Here is a 17657-nt window from a genome sequence, read left to right on the forward strand (position 1 = left end):
TTATACGTTTTTTAATCCGTCAAAGCACCTGCCAGAGTGCTGGAAAAGCAGAGGTCTATGTGTTGTGTTAGTGTTAGTCACTCAGTCGTGTCCGACTCTTTGCGATCCCATGGACTGTAGCCCAACAGGCTCCTCTGTCCTTGGGATTCTCCAGGCAGAAATACTGGAGTGGGTTGCCGTTCCCTTCTCCAGGGGATCTTCCCTACTCAGGGATCAAACTTGGGTCTCCTGCATTGCAGGCAGATTCTTGACCGTCTGAGCCACCAGGGAAGCTCTCCAAACCACTGAGAGATGAATTTAAATGGAATTAAATGTTTGATAAGGAGTGGTAAACGTATCACAATAAAAACTTAGACAATTGCTTGTTTGGGGTTCATTAATGAAGCTGTGCTTATAGGAGGTTCGTCTTAAATTTGCAACCTGCCCTTGTCTTGGAAAGTCCTCGTCCTCCGTCCCTCTCGGGCTGAATGCCGAGGTGTTGTTCACCCTCCTGCCGCACGGAGGCGCCAGGGGAAACCCCGCGCGGCGAGGATCGGCGGGTGGCGCCCGTCTTGGCCCGGGAGGGCCGGACTCCCACAATGCACCTTGCATCAACACGGCGCTGGGGGCGGTTGCCAGGAGGTGCCGGCGGGCCCACCAGGAAACCCCGCACGCAGCCCGAGGCGTATCAGACGGGCCCCGGGTGGCAGCCATGGCGGAGCTGGCACCTGCTCGGGTAAGAGTCCTCCTCGTGCGGGCCCGGGTGCGTGTTGAGGGTGGCGGAGCCCCCGGCAGGGGGCTGGACTTCGAGGTGCGGCCCCGGCGGAGCTGGGCGTCGGTAGTCAGCGGCTGGCGCGGATCCACGCTGACCTTCCCCCGACGACCCCAGAGCCCTGCCCTTTCCCGGAAGGTTCCCTCCGCGTCGGCCGTAGCCCCGGCGTCTTCCCGAGAAACTTCTCCGAGGCTTGTTTCATGTTCTTGGATTTGCTACCTTCCCGACCTGTTTCCGTCGCGCCCTGAGAGCCCGTTTTCTGGCTGATGAGACGCGGATGGGAAACCCTGGGTCCCCGTCATTGCCAGCGAACTTGCCCCGTGTTCCGGGACCCCAGGACTCTGCTTCTCTGTGACCAGCTCGTCCTCGGCCTGATGGGGTTGCTCTCGTTCCTTCTGCCGTGCTCTCCTGCTGCAGACTCTGCCCTGGGTTGCAGCCGCGCTGGTTGAAGTTAAGGCTGGGCTTTCTCTCCCCGGGGGGCAGGTGTTACCCTCACGGTGTAAGTTGCTGGCTTTTTGTGTGGGAAGCTGTCGATCTCTTTCCATCTCCTCTCCCACATGTCCCCATTCAGGGAATGGCAAGACGTGGAGCTTGGGCACGGAGTCGGGAAACTGGGTTTTAGCCCGTAACTCAGCTCTCAGCTATCCAGTCTAGTGATTTTAGGTAACTGAGTTCACTTTAAGCTTCTGTTTCCTTAGCTGTAAATTGAATGTTTGGCTAGTTACTAGATGATCTGGTGGCTCAGACAGTAAAGAATCCGCCTGCAATGCAGGAGACCCAGGTTTGATCTCTGGGTCGGGAAGATCCTCTGGAGGAGGCCTTGGCAACCCAGTAAAGTGTTCCTGCCTGGAGAATCCCATGGACAGAGGATACTGGCGGGCTGTAGTCTATAGGGTCTCAAAGACTAGGACATGACTGAAGCGACTGAGTTTGCATCACACAAGGTTCTTGGCAGCTCTGACATTCTCTTATTACGAAGTGTTGGTTACTTTGATGATATAAGAAGATTTGCTGTAGAAAGGGCAGATGGAGTTCAGTTGGTCTTTAGGGCAGCATTTCTTTATCTAGAGACACTTTCAGAATCATGTGAGAGGGCTAAGGAGATCCTGTTGTGAAAATTTGACCATGAGCTGGGTGTCTTGTATTTGATTCTTGTGGGAAGTTGTTAAGAACTAAGAGGGGAAGGATTGGGAGACTTGATACAGTGTGTGTTTTCAATGAATTATGACAAGACACAAATGTTCACAATATCACTATATTTACCTCATTTGATTCCTTTAAGCTAAGGTGATCTAGTCAAAGACCTGCCTTTTCCTCAAGACCACGTTGTAATTCTAAAGTTGGGCTGGAGGATACATTACTAACTTCCAAAATACTTCTTCCTAACTGTTCAGTGCAGTTTCCTACATGTCTTCAACAGATCTTGTTAAAAGGAAGTCTTGTCCTCCAAAATCCCCAAGTATGCCTTAATTAATTTATGGATCTATCAATGCAGAACATATTTAAATTGTCCTCAAGTGTATTTCGTTTCTCGTCTTCAGATAAAGGATTCTGTAACTCTTATTTGACAGTATGGCCAAAGGGTGCCCTGATGAAAACAACCCAAAATTCTGAGGTGGGGGAGGGAACAAATATATTTGAAATGTAGTTAGTAGAGCATATGAAAGAGCAAGCTCTTAAGAGATAAGAAGGATTTCTGAAGCCAACTCTGAGGACATTTACTGAACATTCATTGGTAGTGTTTATAACCTCAAGGGGCATTGGAAAATAGACAAAACTCACAGCCTAAGATGGGAAGTCTCAGACGCCTTCAACTCCAGTCTTGTAACGTTGAAACTTCAAAGGGCAACCTTAAGGGTGAACTGGAAGTAAGCTCTTACCTCTAGGGAGTAATTGCAGAGAAAATCATGACAAACCTTGGTGCTGAGAGATGGGTACAAGGTGCCCCTTGAGAATTCATGTTGACTCTCCAGTGGGCTTATTGCCTGAATTCATATGACCTCAAATCTTCTCTGAAGTATTCAGCACTTAACTCAGACTTCAAATAATTCTCATAGATAAAATCTAAGAAAAAATGAATTCCCAATAAAAGTTATGCAAAAAGTAATGAAAAACTGAGAAAAAGCCAGTAAAATGACAAAAAATTAGTCATTCAGAGATTTCAGAGGTTGCAATTTCAGAAGAAAAACATTGGAATTCCAATAGGAAACACACACAATCTGCACTGGAGGCCATGTTTGATGAGTGGTTAATGGGCGAGGGTATCATAGGACTGATGCAAATACAAACACTTAGAAGCCCAGTAGATCCCAATCAGGATAAACATAAAGAAATCTCTACCTAGACACATAATGGTGAAGGTACAGAATACAATGCAGAGATAATTCTTTAAAAAGATTGGCTTCAAATGAACCATTCTTAAGACTGATGAGGTTCATCTCAACAACTCTGGAAGCCAACCAGCAGTAGATTGGCATTGTGGAAAGGCTAAAAGAAAATAACTATGTAGTCCCATATTTATACTTCTCAAAAGTATCTTTTAAAAAAATGGTAAAATATTTTCAGACAACTGACAATTTGTTATTAGTATACTCATTAAAGAAATTCTAAAGAATGTACTTAAGGTACAAGGAAAATTATCCTAAGTGGAAAGTGATAATGTAATAAAATATCCATTAAAATGGGTAAATCTAAACAACTATTGTCTGAATAAAAGAGTAATACTCTCTTGTGGGTTAAAAACAAAGATAGAATTAAAATACATGGCAGCGTTGATATAAATGTTAGGAAGCCACTGCTGCTGCGTCGTTTCAGTCGTGTCCGACTCTGTGTGACCCCATAGACGGCAGCCCACCAGGCTCCTCCATCCCTGGGATTCTCCAGGCAAGAACACTGGAGTGGGTTGCCATTTCCTTCTCCAGTGCAGGAAAGTGAAAAGTGAAAGTGAAGTCGCTCAGTCATGTCTGACTCTTTGCGACCCCATGGACTGCAGCCTTCCAGGCTCCTCCGTCCATGGAATTTTCCAGGCAAGAGTACTAGAGTGGGTTGCCATTGCCTTCTCCAACGTTAGGAAGAGATGATCAAATTTCAGATGTTTGAAGTCTTTGTAAGCAGTTTCTAGGATGGTTGCTAAAAGCCTAGACATTGGCTATATAACCTAAATTCAAAAGGGAGAATAATAGAATAAGAAAAAAATCAATCTAAAAGAAGGCAAGAAACAGGATGAGATAAATAGCACAAATAAGGTAAAAATAAAAATAGACCAACAATTACAATAAATGTAAATGGACTAAATGTTTTAGTTAAGAGGCAGAGATTGATCTGCCCATCTGGGTTAAAGTTTGGCAAATGATTTATAAGAGATAATGACTAAAAGATAAAGCTATAGAAACGTTTCACTATAAGAGGATATGAAAACATGTACCAGGCTAATACTAACCATGGGAAAATCCCTGGTGGTTCAGTGGTTAAAAATCCACCTGCCGCTGCAGGGGACACGGGTTCAGTCCCAGTCCAGGAAGGTTCCACATGCCGTGGAGCAGCTAAACTCATGTGCCACAGCTATTGAGTCCTTGTGCTGCAACTCCTGGAGCCAGTGCTCCACAACAAGAGAAGCCCCCACAGGGAGAAGCAATGAGGAATCGCCCCCACTTGCGGCTGGAGAAATCCCATGCACAGCAACAAAGACCCAGCGCAGCCAAAAATAAAATAAAAAAATAAACAGTATTTGTTTAAAAAGGAAAATTGACTTAACTGTATTAATATTGCTAGAGATAAAGGGCTACTACTGCTTTTATTATGGTAAAAGACTTAATTACCATCCTGATAGAATGTTTCTAATCTTATGTGCATCTAATTATATAGCCTCAAAATATAGTAAACAAAAATTGATAGAACTACAATGAAAATTCACTGTCATAGTAGAAATTTTAACACAACCTTAGTATTTTATGAATAAAAGACTAGTAAGGGTGTAGTGCATTCGATAGAGCTTTCTGAGATGATGGAAATATTCTCTGCCCTGTTCAGTGTAGTAGGAACAAAGTACATGTGGCTGTCAAGCACTTGCAATGTAGCTCACTAGCTGAGGAACTGAAGAACTCCATTTTTAATTAATTCTAATTAAATTTTAGCATCCGCATGTTTCTGGTGGCTGTTACTGTAGGGTAAGGGAGTTAGAGAAAGCAAGGTTCGGAAAAAGAACAAGACCGGCGCTTTACAGGAACAGATCACCTTTAATGAGGCGAGAAGGGGCACCAGTCAGATCAGTGAGCTGCTGCACTAACCCAAGAAAAGAGTAAGTATGTATAGGCATATATGTGGAAATCTACTGTCTTAAGGGGGCCTCTTCTTCTCTAAGGTTGTTTGGAGTAGTTAGCTCTTAAAGGGCTGGGGCAAGGAATTCTGGAGATTGGCCAGAGGCTGGACCGGCTGGGAGCTGGGCGTAATCAACCTTAATGTCCATTTCTTTTCTTTGGGTGAGAGAATTCTTTGTTTTGCATAGAATGGTGGGGAGGACCCGGAGGGGAGTTTTAACTCCAGGCTATTTTGAGCTGTGTAACTTTCCTTCAGTAATACTGTGCGGCACGGACACAGAGGATAATAATTTTTTATCCACATAGCTTCTACTGCTGCTGCTAAGTCACTTCAGTTGTGTCCAACTCTGTGCAACCCCATAGATGCAGCCCACCAGGCTCCCCCATCCCTGGGATTCTCCAGGCAAGAACACTGGAGTGGGTTGCCATTTCCTTCTCCAATGCCTGAAAGTGAAAAGTGAAAGTGAAGTCGCTCAGTCGTGTCCGACTCTTTGAGACCCCATGGACTGTAGCCTACCAGGCTCCTCCGTCCATGGGATTTTCCAGGCAAGAGTACTTGAGTGGGGTGCCATCGCCTTCTCCGTCCACATAGCTATCAATATATAATTTCAATGTTTAGAGAGATTAATGAAGAAAAAAGAGAGAAGGCAAAAATGCCCTATTAGAAATGCAAGTGTGTTCTAGTGGTTGATGCTGACTGCAGACTGGGACCTTAGGCAGAGTTGTCGAACAGAACATGTAGACCAAACTGTCCCTGACAAAGCCTCCTCTAGTTGCAGATTTGTGAGCAAAATACATGTTGTTGTCTTAAGCCACTACGTTTTAAAATTATTTATGATATAGCAATTGATGATTGGAACAGATACCTATGGAATATGTTTAAATAGCAAAAGATATTAAAAACATGTTAGGAAAGGAGTATGTACTGTGAGTGGATTGAAACATTTTTATTCTAAAGATGTCATTTCTCAGATTTATCTATGAATTTGATGCAGTGCCAGACAAAATCTCTAAAGATATTTTTGTGAAATCTTTCAAACTTGTAGACTATCACCAGCCCCAAAATAATCAAGATACTCCTGTGAAATAAGTAAGAGGGACTTGTACCAGGTATCAATAATTATCAAAAAGCATGGTCATTAAGATGGTAATTTTGGTAAAGCAGTAGAAAATTGACCCATAGAACAGAAGAGAGATGCCAGAAACAGACTGATTGCATGTATGAAAACTTGATTTATGACAGAGATAACAGGTAAATGATGGGTTTTTCAGTATATAGTATTAGCTCTGTTGACTTCCCATATGAAGATTGAGGCTTGCACTCTACACAAATACTGTCTCAATTCTAGTTGAGATAAATAATTAAATATGAAAGTCAAAACTGTCAAGTGTTTAGAAGACAGTATCGTGTGATATAGATGTTTTTTATATGCCTGACGTGAAAGTGCAAACCACAAGAGAATTAATACTGAGAAAAAACTCACCTACATTAAAACTTTATATTGAACAGTAGTAAAGAGAATTTTAAAATGAGGCACGAATAAGGGAATTGATTTGTAATACATATAACTGATAGATTAGTATACAGAATTTACAGACAAATTGTATCAGACAACCTCATAAATACTTAGAGAAGTCAGATAACCCAAAAGATAAATGGACGAAAGACTTCAGCAGTGAAGGGGAAATTTGAACGGCCAGTAAACATTAAGGAAAGATGTTTATTCCTTGCTAGTAATAACAAAAATGAAGATGAAAACCATAATGAGATATCATTTCAGATCTATAGAGGGACACGCACAAGGGTTTCCCTGGTGTGTCAAGTCAGAAGGTAAAGAATCTGCCTGCAGTGCAACAGACCTAGGTTCGATCCCTGGGTCCTGAAGATAGCCTGGAGAAAGAAATGGCTTTCCACTCCAGTATTTTTGCCTGGAAAATTCCATCGACAGAGGAGCCGGGGGGCTACAATCCATGGGGTTGCAAAGAGTCAGACACAACTGAGCAACTATCACTTTCAGTCTGCTGCTGCTGCTAAGTTGCTGCAGTCGTGTCTGACTCTGTGCGACCCCATAGACGGCAGCCCACCAGGCTCCCCCGTCCCTGGGATTCTCCAGGCAGGAACACTGGAGTGGGTTGCCATTTCCTTCTCCAGTGATACAGGGACACAAATTTTAGTTTGACAGTAACAAATGTTGATGATATTGTGGAACAGCCAGAATACTTACAGACTTCTGATGGGAGTGAAATTGGTACAACTGCTTTGGAAACCATTTGACGTTATCTATTTAAGTTCAGGATGTGTATATACCCTATGAGCCAACAGTTCCCTTCCTAGCACTATGCCTTGGGAAACTTGCCCATATCCACTAGAAGCCAGGTACAGTTCTATTTATCACAGTACTGTTTGTAATGATGAAAATGAGGAAACATCAGTAGTGGAATGGAAAAATAAACTGTGGTGTAGTCACATGGTAGAATATTATACAGCAGTGAAAATGAATTAATCAGAGCCACCGGCAATACCAAGTTGTTCCCTGGAGTTGTAGAAGAGTGACTTGTTTATATAAAATACTAAAACATGAAAAATTAGAAGAATATATTTTTTGGAAACAAACGTAAAAAAAAAATGAAAAAGGGCAGTTAATAGTGAAAAAACGAATTCGGGATAGTAGTTACTTCAGAGAGTTGCACGAAGGACTGTAAAGTGATACATAGATAACACAGGCACACACGCACACGCGCGTGTTGTGCTTCACTTTACTGCGCTTGGCAGTGTTGCTCAGCAGTTGAAGTTTCTGGCAACTCTCCATCAAGCAAGTCTGTCATCTGCCAGTTTTCCAGCATATGTGCTCACCTCGTATCTCTGTGTCACGTTTTGGTGATTCTCAAAATATTTTGAACTTTTTCATTGTTACTATATTTGTTATGGTGATCAATGATCTTTGATGTTAATACTGCAAAAAGATTCCAACTCCCTGGAGGCTCAGATGATGGTTAGCATTTTTTATCAATAACGTATTTTTTAATTAAGGTATATACTGTTTTTTAGATGTAACGCTATTACATTAGATTACAGAATAGTGTAAACATAACTTTTCATATGTACTAGAAAATCAGAAAATTCATTTGACTTGTTTATTGTCATACCTGCTTTATTGTGGTGGTTTGGAACTGAACCCACAGTATCTCCAAGGTATTCTCTGTGTGTGTGTACACATATGTGTTTAACTTTAATTAAATAGCTTTTTTACCTGAATGCTGGTTACATGGAGATTTATTGTCACGACTTTATATATTTTATGTATTATGTAAATATTCTTTTTTTAATCTGTTCAATACAAAAAGTCATCTATCTCAGAGTCAGAAGCAACCTTAAATATCATCTTGTCCAGCTTTGTCGAGTGTCACTTTAAGACTGTGCTTTAGTGTTTTACTCAAGCAGCTTGTAGGTTTCCTAAGAGCAGGCCATAGCTGCAGGCCCGGTGTATGATACATGATCTGACAACAAGATAGAATTTGCGATTTAAGAAGTCTCTTACCTTGGTGGGTAGCACTTTTTATGCCTGGTTTTTCCTAAAGCTGAGATGGCATCCCAGGCAAAAAAAAAAAAAAGATAGAATTTGCAAGCAGGATTGTCCCAGAAAATCCAGAAATGTGGTGAGTGTAAGTGTACTTTTAAAGGTTTCTCATTGCCTTCAGGAGTATTCTTATGTATGAAAGCTAAGGAAAAAATTATAGAGAAGTATGTGTTCAGTGAAAAAGTCAAACAAGCAATAGTTTACAATCAAAGATTAAAATCCCTCTTTCTCACATCCTGAGGCTGACTTGTGTTAGTATAGTTTGGTGAATATCTTCCCACACCTTCCTGTGTGCTAAAACAAACTTAAACACTTATGTTGTCTCTTCTTTAGGAAAATGAAGTCATAATAAATGTATTTCCCTCAGAGTTGGCTTTATCGTATCAGTGTATGATGAACATTCTTCCAGATCATACATGTGGGTCTCACTCATTCTTTTTAACAGTTGTGTAACATCATCTTTGTGCCGCAATTTATTTAACCATCCTCTTCTTAATAGACATCTAGAGGGAGTCCCTTGCGGTCCAGCGGTTAGGACTTGGCACCGTCACCGTGTCCCTCATCACTTCAGTCGTGTCTGGACTCTGCGACTCTGTGGACTGTAGCCCGCCAGGCTCCTCTGTTCATGGAATTCTCCAGGCAAGAATACTGGAGTGAGTTGCCAGTTCCTATTTCAGGGGATCTTTCCAACCCAGGGATCGAACCTGCATTTCTTGCATCTCCTGCATTGACAGGTAGATTCTTTACCCACTGAGCCCCGTGGGGAGCTGGTCACTACTGTGGCCCAGGCTCAGTCCCTGATTGGGGAATTATCCTATAAGCCACTTGGTGCAGACAAAAAAAAGACATCAAGATTATTTCCAGGTTTGGGCTCTTCCAAAGTATGTTGCCAGTAATCAGTTATCTTCGTATGTATGTCGCTGAATAATAATCTGTTTATTTTTGAGGAGTCCCTTGGTGGTATCACTAGGTGAAAGGGCTTTTAGTGACCTTTTGGATATTTTCTTCCCTCAAGTTTGTAGTATTTTTCATTGCTTCCAGGAATGTTACGAAGGTACCAGATTACCAGTTCATAATCGGCTCTGGTTGTTGTTCCCTTGCCCTCTCTCTCATATTTCTCAATCAGGTTTATGAAAAGTGATTTCACTTGGTTGTATCTGCTTTCCTGACCGCTCATGTGGTTGTCTTTTCATCTGCTTACTGACCACCTACATTTCCACTTTTGCAAATAATTTATAGCCTGCAGTTTTATGTTTGGGTTATTTATCTTTTCTTCCGGATTCATATCCTGTTTACAAATATTCTCCCTGTTTGTTTCTAGATTTTGTTTATGGTATCTTTTACGATAGCTAACATTTTCTCCTTCCTTGATACTCTGCGTCCTATTTACTGAGATGTAATTTACATACAATAAAATTCACTCCTTAAGCATAACTGTAGTTCAGGGAGTTTTGAAAAATGTGTTCAGTTCAGTTCAGTCGCTCAGTCGTGTCCAACTCTTTGCAACCCCATGAATCGCAGCACGCCAGGCCTCCCTGTCCATCACCAACTCCCAGAGTTCACCCAAACCCACGTCCATTGAGTCAGTGATGCCATCCAGCCATCTCCTCCTCTGTCGTCCCCTTTTCTTCCTGCCGCCTATCCCTCCCAGCATCAGAGTCTTCTCCAGTGAGTCAACTCTTCGCATGAGGTGGCCAAAGTACTGGAGTTGCAGCTTTAGCATCAGTCCTTGCAAAGAACACCCAGGACTAATCTCCTTTAGAATGGACTGGTTGGATCTCCTTGCAGTCCAAGGGACGCTCAAGAGTCTTCTCCAACACCACAGTTCAAAAGCACCAATTCTTAAGCACTCAGCTTTCTTCACAGTCCAACTCTCACATCCATACATGACCACTGGAAAAACCGTAGCCTTGACTAGACGGACCTTTGTTGGCAAAGTAATGCCTCTGCTTTTCAGTATGCTATCTAGGTTGTTCATAACTTTCCTTCCAAGGAGGACATATGTGTAGCCATCGTATTACCAAGTTACAGAATATTGTCATCATCATCCCCAAAAGTACCCCCTAAGTAATTAATTTCCTCCAGTCCCAGCCCCAGCAACCACTGGTCTGTTTTGTGTCTATAGTTTTACCTTCTCCTGAATGTCGTGTAAATGAATGCAGTATGTAACATTTTGTGTCTGGTTTCTTTCACATTTGTGATTTTGAGATTCATCCATGTTGTTACAGGTACCAATAATTTGTTCCTTTTTATTGCTGAGGAGTATTCTGATATAAGGTGGAGAAGGAAATGGCAACCTACTCCAGTATTCTTGCCTGGAGAATTCTATGGACAGAGAAGCCTGGTAGGCTACACTCCGTGGGGTCGCAAAGACTCAGACACGCTGAGTGACTAACCCTAACCATTCTGATATAAGGTGTATCTTCCGTAGGGCTGCTGTAACAAAGGCCCACCAGCTAGGTGGCCTAACCAACAAATTGATTGTCAGCTCTGGAGGCTAGAAGTCTGAAATCCAGGGGCCCGCAGGGTTGGCTCTTTGCGAGGACTGTGGGGTGGCACCTGACCCCTGCTCTCCCCTGGCTTCTGGTGGCGCCAGGTGCTTCCTTGCCTGGTGGCAGCGTAACTCTGACCTCTGCCTCCAGAGCCGCGCGATCGCCTGCTCCCATGTGCCTTCGCACCGTGTCTTCCCTCTGTGTCTGTTTGTCTCCGTGTCTGTGTTTCTCCCACATTCTTAGGACGCCAGTCACTTTGGATTAGAGCCCACCCTCCTGACCTCATGTTAACTTGATAGGCAGTGAAGACTATCTCCAAGTCAGATCACATTGTGAGGTACGGGGGTTAGGACTTCCTCCTGTCCTTTTGGGGAGGCATAATTCAACCCATAACAAACAGATGGACCACCATTGGTTTGTTTATCCGTTCACCAGTTGATGGACATTCACATTGTTTCTGTCATGATAGATAATTTAAAACAAAAGAAAAGAGGAAGCTTGGCTTGCCTGCTCTTTTTAGCCTTTGACGACATGGAAGAGGAGGGATGTTGTTTCTCTGCTTAGATCCCAGCCCACCTTCCTGTTTGGAAAACAGTGCTAGCAAGTAACAGTGCTGGGCCACAGAAGGGAAAGAGATGCCGATAAACTAGAGACTTAGGAACAGAATGTGTGGTGAAATGAATTTATCCAGTAATCGAATTTTTTGGTTTCATTTGTATTTTTCGTTTACATTAAACTTTTCTTTACATGTTTTTTAAGGGGGATATTTAAGCCTTTGACTTAAATAGCTCAGTAACGGACTGAGTTGGTTACCTGGAGTAGGTCACGGCCAAACTTAAGCGTTCAGTTCTGTGCCACTGGTTGGCCTCATCTCACCCCTCTTTCTCTAGACCATAAGCTCGGGCCCTGGCAGTTCTTCTAAAAGTATTTCCTTCCAATGTCTTGTTCTCCATGTCCTCATTATAGTTACAGAAGCAGTCTTGAATAAAGTGTGTGCCATATAAGAGAATATGGAGCTTTGGGGGTTTAAGACTGCCATGAACACAGTGTGGGCAAGACGACAGCTCAGGACACTTCCCAGGTGCTGGTTTTATTAATTCTGAGCCTCAGCCGCTGTCAGGGACAGACCCTAAAAATGTGAAGCCTAGGACAGTGCCAGAGGACTCAGGTCATTTAAGTAAATGTTTCTGAAGGATTCGGTTTTCACTCTCCTGGTTGGTAAGGTGCAAAGGTGGATGTGGTGAGTCTTGTAGGTCCTGCTAAGGAATTTTGTCTTGATTGTGGGGAGCCACCTGCAGAGCTGACGTGATCCACTGCGAAGTCTGGCAGGAATGTGGAGGTGAGAGTGGATGGGAATCACATCATTTATCATAGCAGAGTATCACACATACTCTAAAATATCAAATAGAAAAAAATTGGCTTAAAAACATGAATACTGACACAGGAAAGTCATACTGAAACGCAGGAAACAAAACATTTACAATATGATGGCAGTTTTGTTGAAAAATAAAATAAGTTAGAAGTTGGGGGAGAGGGGGGAAACCTTGTAGGAAACATACCAAAATTTCAACAGCCTATTTCTGGATGGTGATATTTTACATACATGTTTCTTTCTTTCTCCTTTTCAGTTTTTTCTTGGTATGGCATATACGTGTAATTTGAGGTATCAGAATATAAAAGCACATGCTTTTTAAACTAAAAAAAAGGTAGAAACTGGGTGCCGTAGTGTTCCTGGACCCCTTGTGTGTTTTTAACCTGTTGTTTGGAAGAGACGCTGACCGCCTGACCCTGCACCTGGTTCTTCAGCACAGGAGGAAGCACCGCTCCAGCCCTCTGACTTCCTCCACACCACCCCCACAAGCAACGGAGAAAAGCTCCTACCTGGAGACCACAGAGATCTCGCTCTGGACCGTGGTGGCCGCCATCCAGGCCATGGAGAAGAAGGTGGAGTCCCAGGCCGCCCGCCTGCTGACTCTGGAGGGGCGGACAGGGACAGCTGAGAAGAAGCTGGCTGACTGCGAGAAGACGGCTGTGGAGCTCGGGAACCAGCTGGAGGGCAAGTGGGCCGTGCTGGGGACCCTGCTGCAGGAGTACGGGCTGCTGCAGAGGCGGCTGGAGAACATGGAGAACCTGCTGAGGAACAGGAACTTCTGGATCCTGCGGCTGCCCCCAGGCAGCAACGGGGCAGTTCCCAAGGTAAGCCGATTCTCAGGGGCTGTCTGAAGATTTCCCAGTGGCCGGCTTGTCCTTTGTATCCTTGATTGGAGGCTCTCACTGTGTGACGTTTGTGATTCCAGGTGTCCAGGTCACTTGAAAATGATGGCGTCTGCTTTTCGGAGCAGGAGTGGGAGAACCTGGAGGACTGGCAGAAGGAGCTCTACGCCAACGTGATGAAGAGCAACTATGAGACTCTGGTCTCTCTGAGTAGGTAGCGGTTTCCTCCCCGGACCTCGCCCTCAGACGTCCTGCAATTCCTGACCGAGGCGTTTGTGACCCAGGCCACACCTGGGATTCTCGTGGCTGTGGGTCCTCTCTTGGCCTCCGCCGGGTTGAGTAATGGGAATCTCCAGGCCCTCAGTTTAGGAAGACTCTTGGAAAGGTTTTGTATTCATGTAGTCAGTCCTTGATAGTGTTTATACTAATAGATAAGATGTCATCATGTGCGTTAGAGTGTAACACAGCTAGGATACCTCAAGCTGGTTTTAATATTTAGGACGGCTTGACAAGAAATCCTTTGTTACCTGGGATGGGCAGGCAGCAGGGACTCACCAAACAATGTTTCTTGGCATTTTCCTGGAATTAACAGCCAGTCCTGTGGTTTCAAAGTTCATACTGTGTTTATTAGAAGTGCTGCTTGATAGGTAAAATAATAAACGCATTTTGTTTGGTTCTAAACTCCTTTAGAACCAAGGTCCGTGGAGGCTTGTCCAGAAGGCCGCTGTGACCAGAGCAGAGGGAGGGAGAGGGAAGGGGCAAATGGTTAGAGAGGAGACTGCGACCTTGGCTGGGTCACAGGTGCTGGTGGCTGTTGCCTTGTCTGTCCCGGTGGGGACAGCAGTCCTGACCTTGCCTTGCAGCGCTGTGGCCCAGATGAAGTTAGACCCCTGGAAAGGAGCCCCCGACCGTGGGAGGTGGGGGTGGTGTTGGGAGAAAAACAGGGAGCTCTAGGGCCTGGCCCCCAATGGCTGAGAAGGAGCGTGAAGACAGCCGTTAGCCGAGTGGCTCCTTCAAATCGGCCATAATTTTCTGAATTGTCTGAAACTGCTCAGGGAAAGTGACAGTGAATCTTCTGAAGTTTTACCATCAGCTCCTTGACCTCGGTCGCCTTGTTCACTGGCAAATGACCAGTCCTGTCTTCTGGGCTCACACTGTGCCCTTTCCAACCCAGAGGTGCTTGGCCAGCCTGAAGGAGAAATGGAGTTGGGTGCAGAGATGCCGGGTGACTTGGAGGAGGAAGAGTCTCGTGGTGTCCACCCAGGTGAGTGGCTCCAGAATATTCCATGCCCATCCCGCCCCCGGCAGCCTGTTGTGAACTTTGCCACCACCAAACTGCCCCACACCGATCGGCAGTCACCTTGTCCAGCGTTTGTTGTAAACTCCTTTATGGTTGTCGTCAGTTCACCTCTTATATGTGGCTCTTACCTCCTTCACAGCTGCGGGGAGTCCTTAGGACTCGAGGCCACCTCGCCCTTCCGTGTGCCGTACAGGGTAGAGTGCCTAATAGACCTGAGTCAGAACCCAGCGGAGACTGAGAACAGGGTGGGTCATATCTGCAGGAGTGAGGCTCGCTGGGTAAGAGGCAGGAGAAGCCACTGGGAACCAGGTCATCTGGGGAGACTAGGCAGGAAGAACGGAGCTGGATACATGGATTTCTAAGCTACAGGTTTAGGTGTGTGTTTGTTTTATTATTCACATTTATTATTTTAACACTTAACACTTAAAGTAGCTTATGCGTTACCTGTGTTTATCTAGCCATTTTCTACAGAGGTTGAAAGCAAATTTGTGGACAGGCTTGGAGAACTTATAACAGTGTCCTGTAAGCATACTGTATTTAGAGTCCAGTCCAGTCTCTACCTGAGTATAGGTTTAGTTTTTCAGGTCTTGCAAGCCACTCAGTCTCCTCTTTCAGATTGTCCCAGTTCCCTTGGTCCTGGGGTACTCTGACTGGAGCCCTTCTGAAGCTTGCCGAGGTGCGTTTAGCTCTGAGACAACCTAGACTGTGATCTCTTTTGTGGCTCTCCTTTCTCTTGGCAGTGGAGGAGGTCGTGGTCAAGCAGGAGACCCTGTACACGCAGGACAGCTCCGCGGACCTTCCTGGAGAGTGCTCTGGCTTTGCCAATGAGCAGGCTCTCCTGAGCCCGGAGCAGGCTGAGCTCTGGGATGGGCAGGGCAGTTCCATCCTCTTGGAATCGGGTCCTGTGGACACTCGTCTGCAGGAGCCCACTGACGGTGGGAGAGACCCTGGCAGTGGCAGAACTCTGGGCTGCCCCCCGAAGCGCAAGTGTCACAAGCAGCTGCAGCCAGGTCGGGAGTGTGGGCAAGGCCTGCAGCTGAGAAGGGACAGCGCTGGCCCCTGCGGATGTCCCGAGTGCGAGGCCCCACACCCGCAGACCCCCTCGGAGCCAGAGGCGAGCCCCCGGCCCCGGCCCCAGCTTAAGCCGCCAGCCCGGAAGGCGCAGTCGCTCCAGTGCGATGCATGCGCGAGGAGCTTCCGCTGCCGGGTGAGCCTGCTGACCCACCAGCGCTGCCACCTGCAGGAGGCCGCCCGTGCTGGCCACCCGGCCCAGGAGCGGTTCTCACCCAACAGCCTGGTCGCCCTGCCTGGCCACATCCCCTGGAGGAGGAGCCGGGGCTCCCTTCTCTGCGGTTACTGCGGCAAGAGCTTCAGCCACCCGTCGGACCTGGTGCGGCACCAGCGCATCCACACGGGCGAGCGGCCCTACAGCTGCCCTGAGTGCGAGAAGAGCTTCGTGCAGAAGCAGCACCTCCTGCAGCACCAGAAGATCCACCAGCGGGAACGGGGCGGGCCAGCCCTGCAGCCCGCCAGGCCCAGCGGCCTACTCTAGGGGTGCCAGCCCCTCACCCAGCGGAGGGGGGGGTGGGGGGAGCTGGCACTGTCCCCCAAAAGACACTGCAGGGTCGGGGACTGACTTCTTCCTGAGGGGGCTCTTTTTCATTTGCTTTCGTGACCAGGCGCCGGGCCGAGCCCAGAGGCTGTCCTGAAATCCAGGGGAGGTGGGGAGCCTGGGCCAGGCCTCTCCTGCCATCTCTGGTTTTCCCGTTGGAGCCAAAAGTCTCGGGCTGGGGGTGGCTGTCTGACCCCGCCGGGCCGGTGGCCTCTCCCAGCCTCTGGGTCTTCCCAGGGGTTGAATCAGGCCAGAGGAGTGAGCAGGCATGTGGGAGCACAGCCCCGTGGGTCCTCCTCTTCCGTGGTCTGGTTCCTGACAAGTAGAGGAGATAGTTAAAGGGAACTGCTTACCCTGCTCTGAAGAACCTTTTTGCGGGGAGGGGGGAATTACATTTTAGTTGATGATGAAAGCCCGGCGCTGTTTAAATTTTCAGAGTCGTAGAAGTTGTTCCTAACAAGGGGACCTGGCTTGCCCTCCAAGAGGGAGTCACTCACAGGCTCGCTCAGCCTGCTTACGTTCAGTCAAGCCAGAGGCCGGGACGCAGTGCTGAGCCCCCTGTTGTGGGGGTCCTGGGCTCTTCGGGGGGCTAACTGACCACGAGGGACAGCATAGTGAGGGAGCCCCCAGAGCGCCTGCTGGGTGTGAAGGGTCCAGGAAAGGAGCTGGGGTACGGCTGCTGTTGCGAGGGCGACTCCTCCCTGCCCTTCCAGCCCGTCCCTGCTGTGGTTCCACAGCCTCCCGGGATGGAGAGCTCCGTTTTCACTTCGGTGGTTCAGCTTGTACCCGTGCAGTGGTCCCTTGAGTTGGTCCCGGTTACACCAGTTGTTTCTTGAGGTTGTTCAGATCACACACACTCCACACTTGTTCTGGGCCTGACTTCCTGAGAAGATGGAGAAAAAGCGCCGTGTCCCTCAGGGGTGTTGAATACCCACCTGCCTGTTGTGTTGGGGAGGTGGGAGCGGGCTCCTGGCTCCTGTGTGAGTGTCCCCTTTGATGATTTGCAGTTGCCTAGAATAAAACTTGCTACTGGCAAAAAAAAAAAAAAAATGTGCTCCCATTTGATGTCTTTCTCCATTTGTTGAAAATTCCCTCCTGGGGCCAGGGTGAAGGCCTAGTGGCACAGCCTGGCCCGCATCTTCCTTAAACCCGGGCAGCAGAGAGGAGGGCACGTGGGGGATACTCGCCAGTGTCTCTGGTGGTCGAGGGCTATAGACAGGCCGAGTGTGTGAGTCGTTGGGAGGTGGGCGATAGAGAGGGCAGGTGAAATGCTGTGGTACACGAGGAGTCGTTGGGAGACAGGAGTGTTGGCTTAGGTGTCTACATAGCCGTGTGGGTCCATCTTAAGTACTTGGTGCTGATGGGGAATGTAAGAAATTGAATGAGATCTGTAA

The 17657-nt window shown here is 46.6% G+C and overlaps 1 protein-coding gene across 3 annotated transcripts; it reads left to right on the forward strand.

Moving 5' to 3' along the window:
• Window positions 1-579: 579 nt before the first annotated feature.
• Window positions 580-17295, forward strand: ZNF212 (zinc finger protein 212). Of its 3 annotated transcripts, none has more exons than XM_070369091.1 (6): window positions 589-715; window positions 9145-9298; window positions 12944-13333; window positions 13435-13561; window positions 14526-14615; window positions 15392-17295. In XM_070369091.1, the coding sequence occupies exons 3-6, from the start codon at window positions 13070-13072 to the stop codon at window positions 16201-16203; spliced, it is 1293 nt and encodes a 430-aa protein (XP_070225192.1). In that variant the 5' UTR covers window positions 589-715; window positions 9145-9298; window positions 12944-13069; the 3' UTR covers window positions 16204-17295. The 3 variants fall into 3 exon arrangements, with proteins under 3 accessions (XP_070225191.1, XP_070225192.1, XP_070225193.1); XM_070369092.1 differs by lacking the exon at window positions 589-715 and adding an exon at window positions 782-1250; XM_070369090.1 differs by lacking the exon at window positions 9145-9298 and having other exon boundaries at window positions 580-715.
• The last annotated feature ends 362 nt before the right edge of the window (window positions 17296-17657 follow it).

This window comes from Bos mutus, chromosome 4 (genome assembly GCF_027580195.1).
Source record: "Bos mutus isolate GX-2022 chromosome 4, NWIPB_WYAK_1.1, whole genome shotgun sequence".
NCBI lineage: Eukaryota > Metazoa > Chordata > Mammalia > Artiodactyla > Bovidae > Bos > Bos mutus.

What these genes read in the sequence shown, in the direction of transcription:
- ZNF212 (XM_070369090.1), top strand. Translation starts at nt 692, where the DNA reads ATGGCGGAGCTGGCACCTGCTCGG. An exon ending in GCAACGGGGCAGTTCCCAAG is followed by an intron (nt 13,334 to 13,434) that starts GTAAGCCGATTC and finishes TTGTGATTCCAG; the next exon opens with GTGTCCAGGTCACTTGAAAA. An exon ending in TGAGACTCTGGTCTCTCTGA is followed by an intron (nt 13,562 to 14,525) that starts GTAGGTAGCGGT and finishes TTTCCAACCCAG; the next exon opens with AGGTGCTTGGCCAGCCTGAA.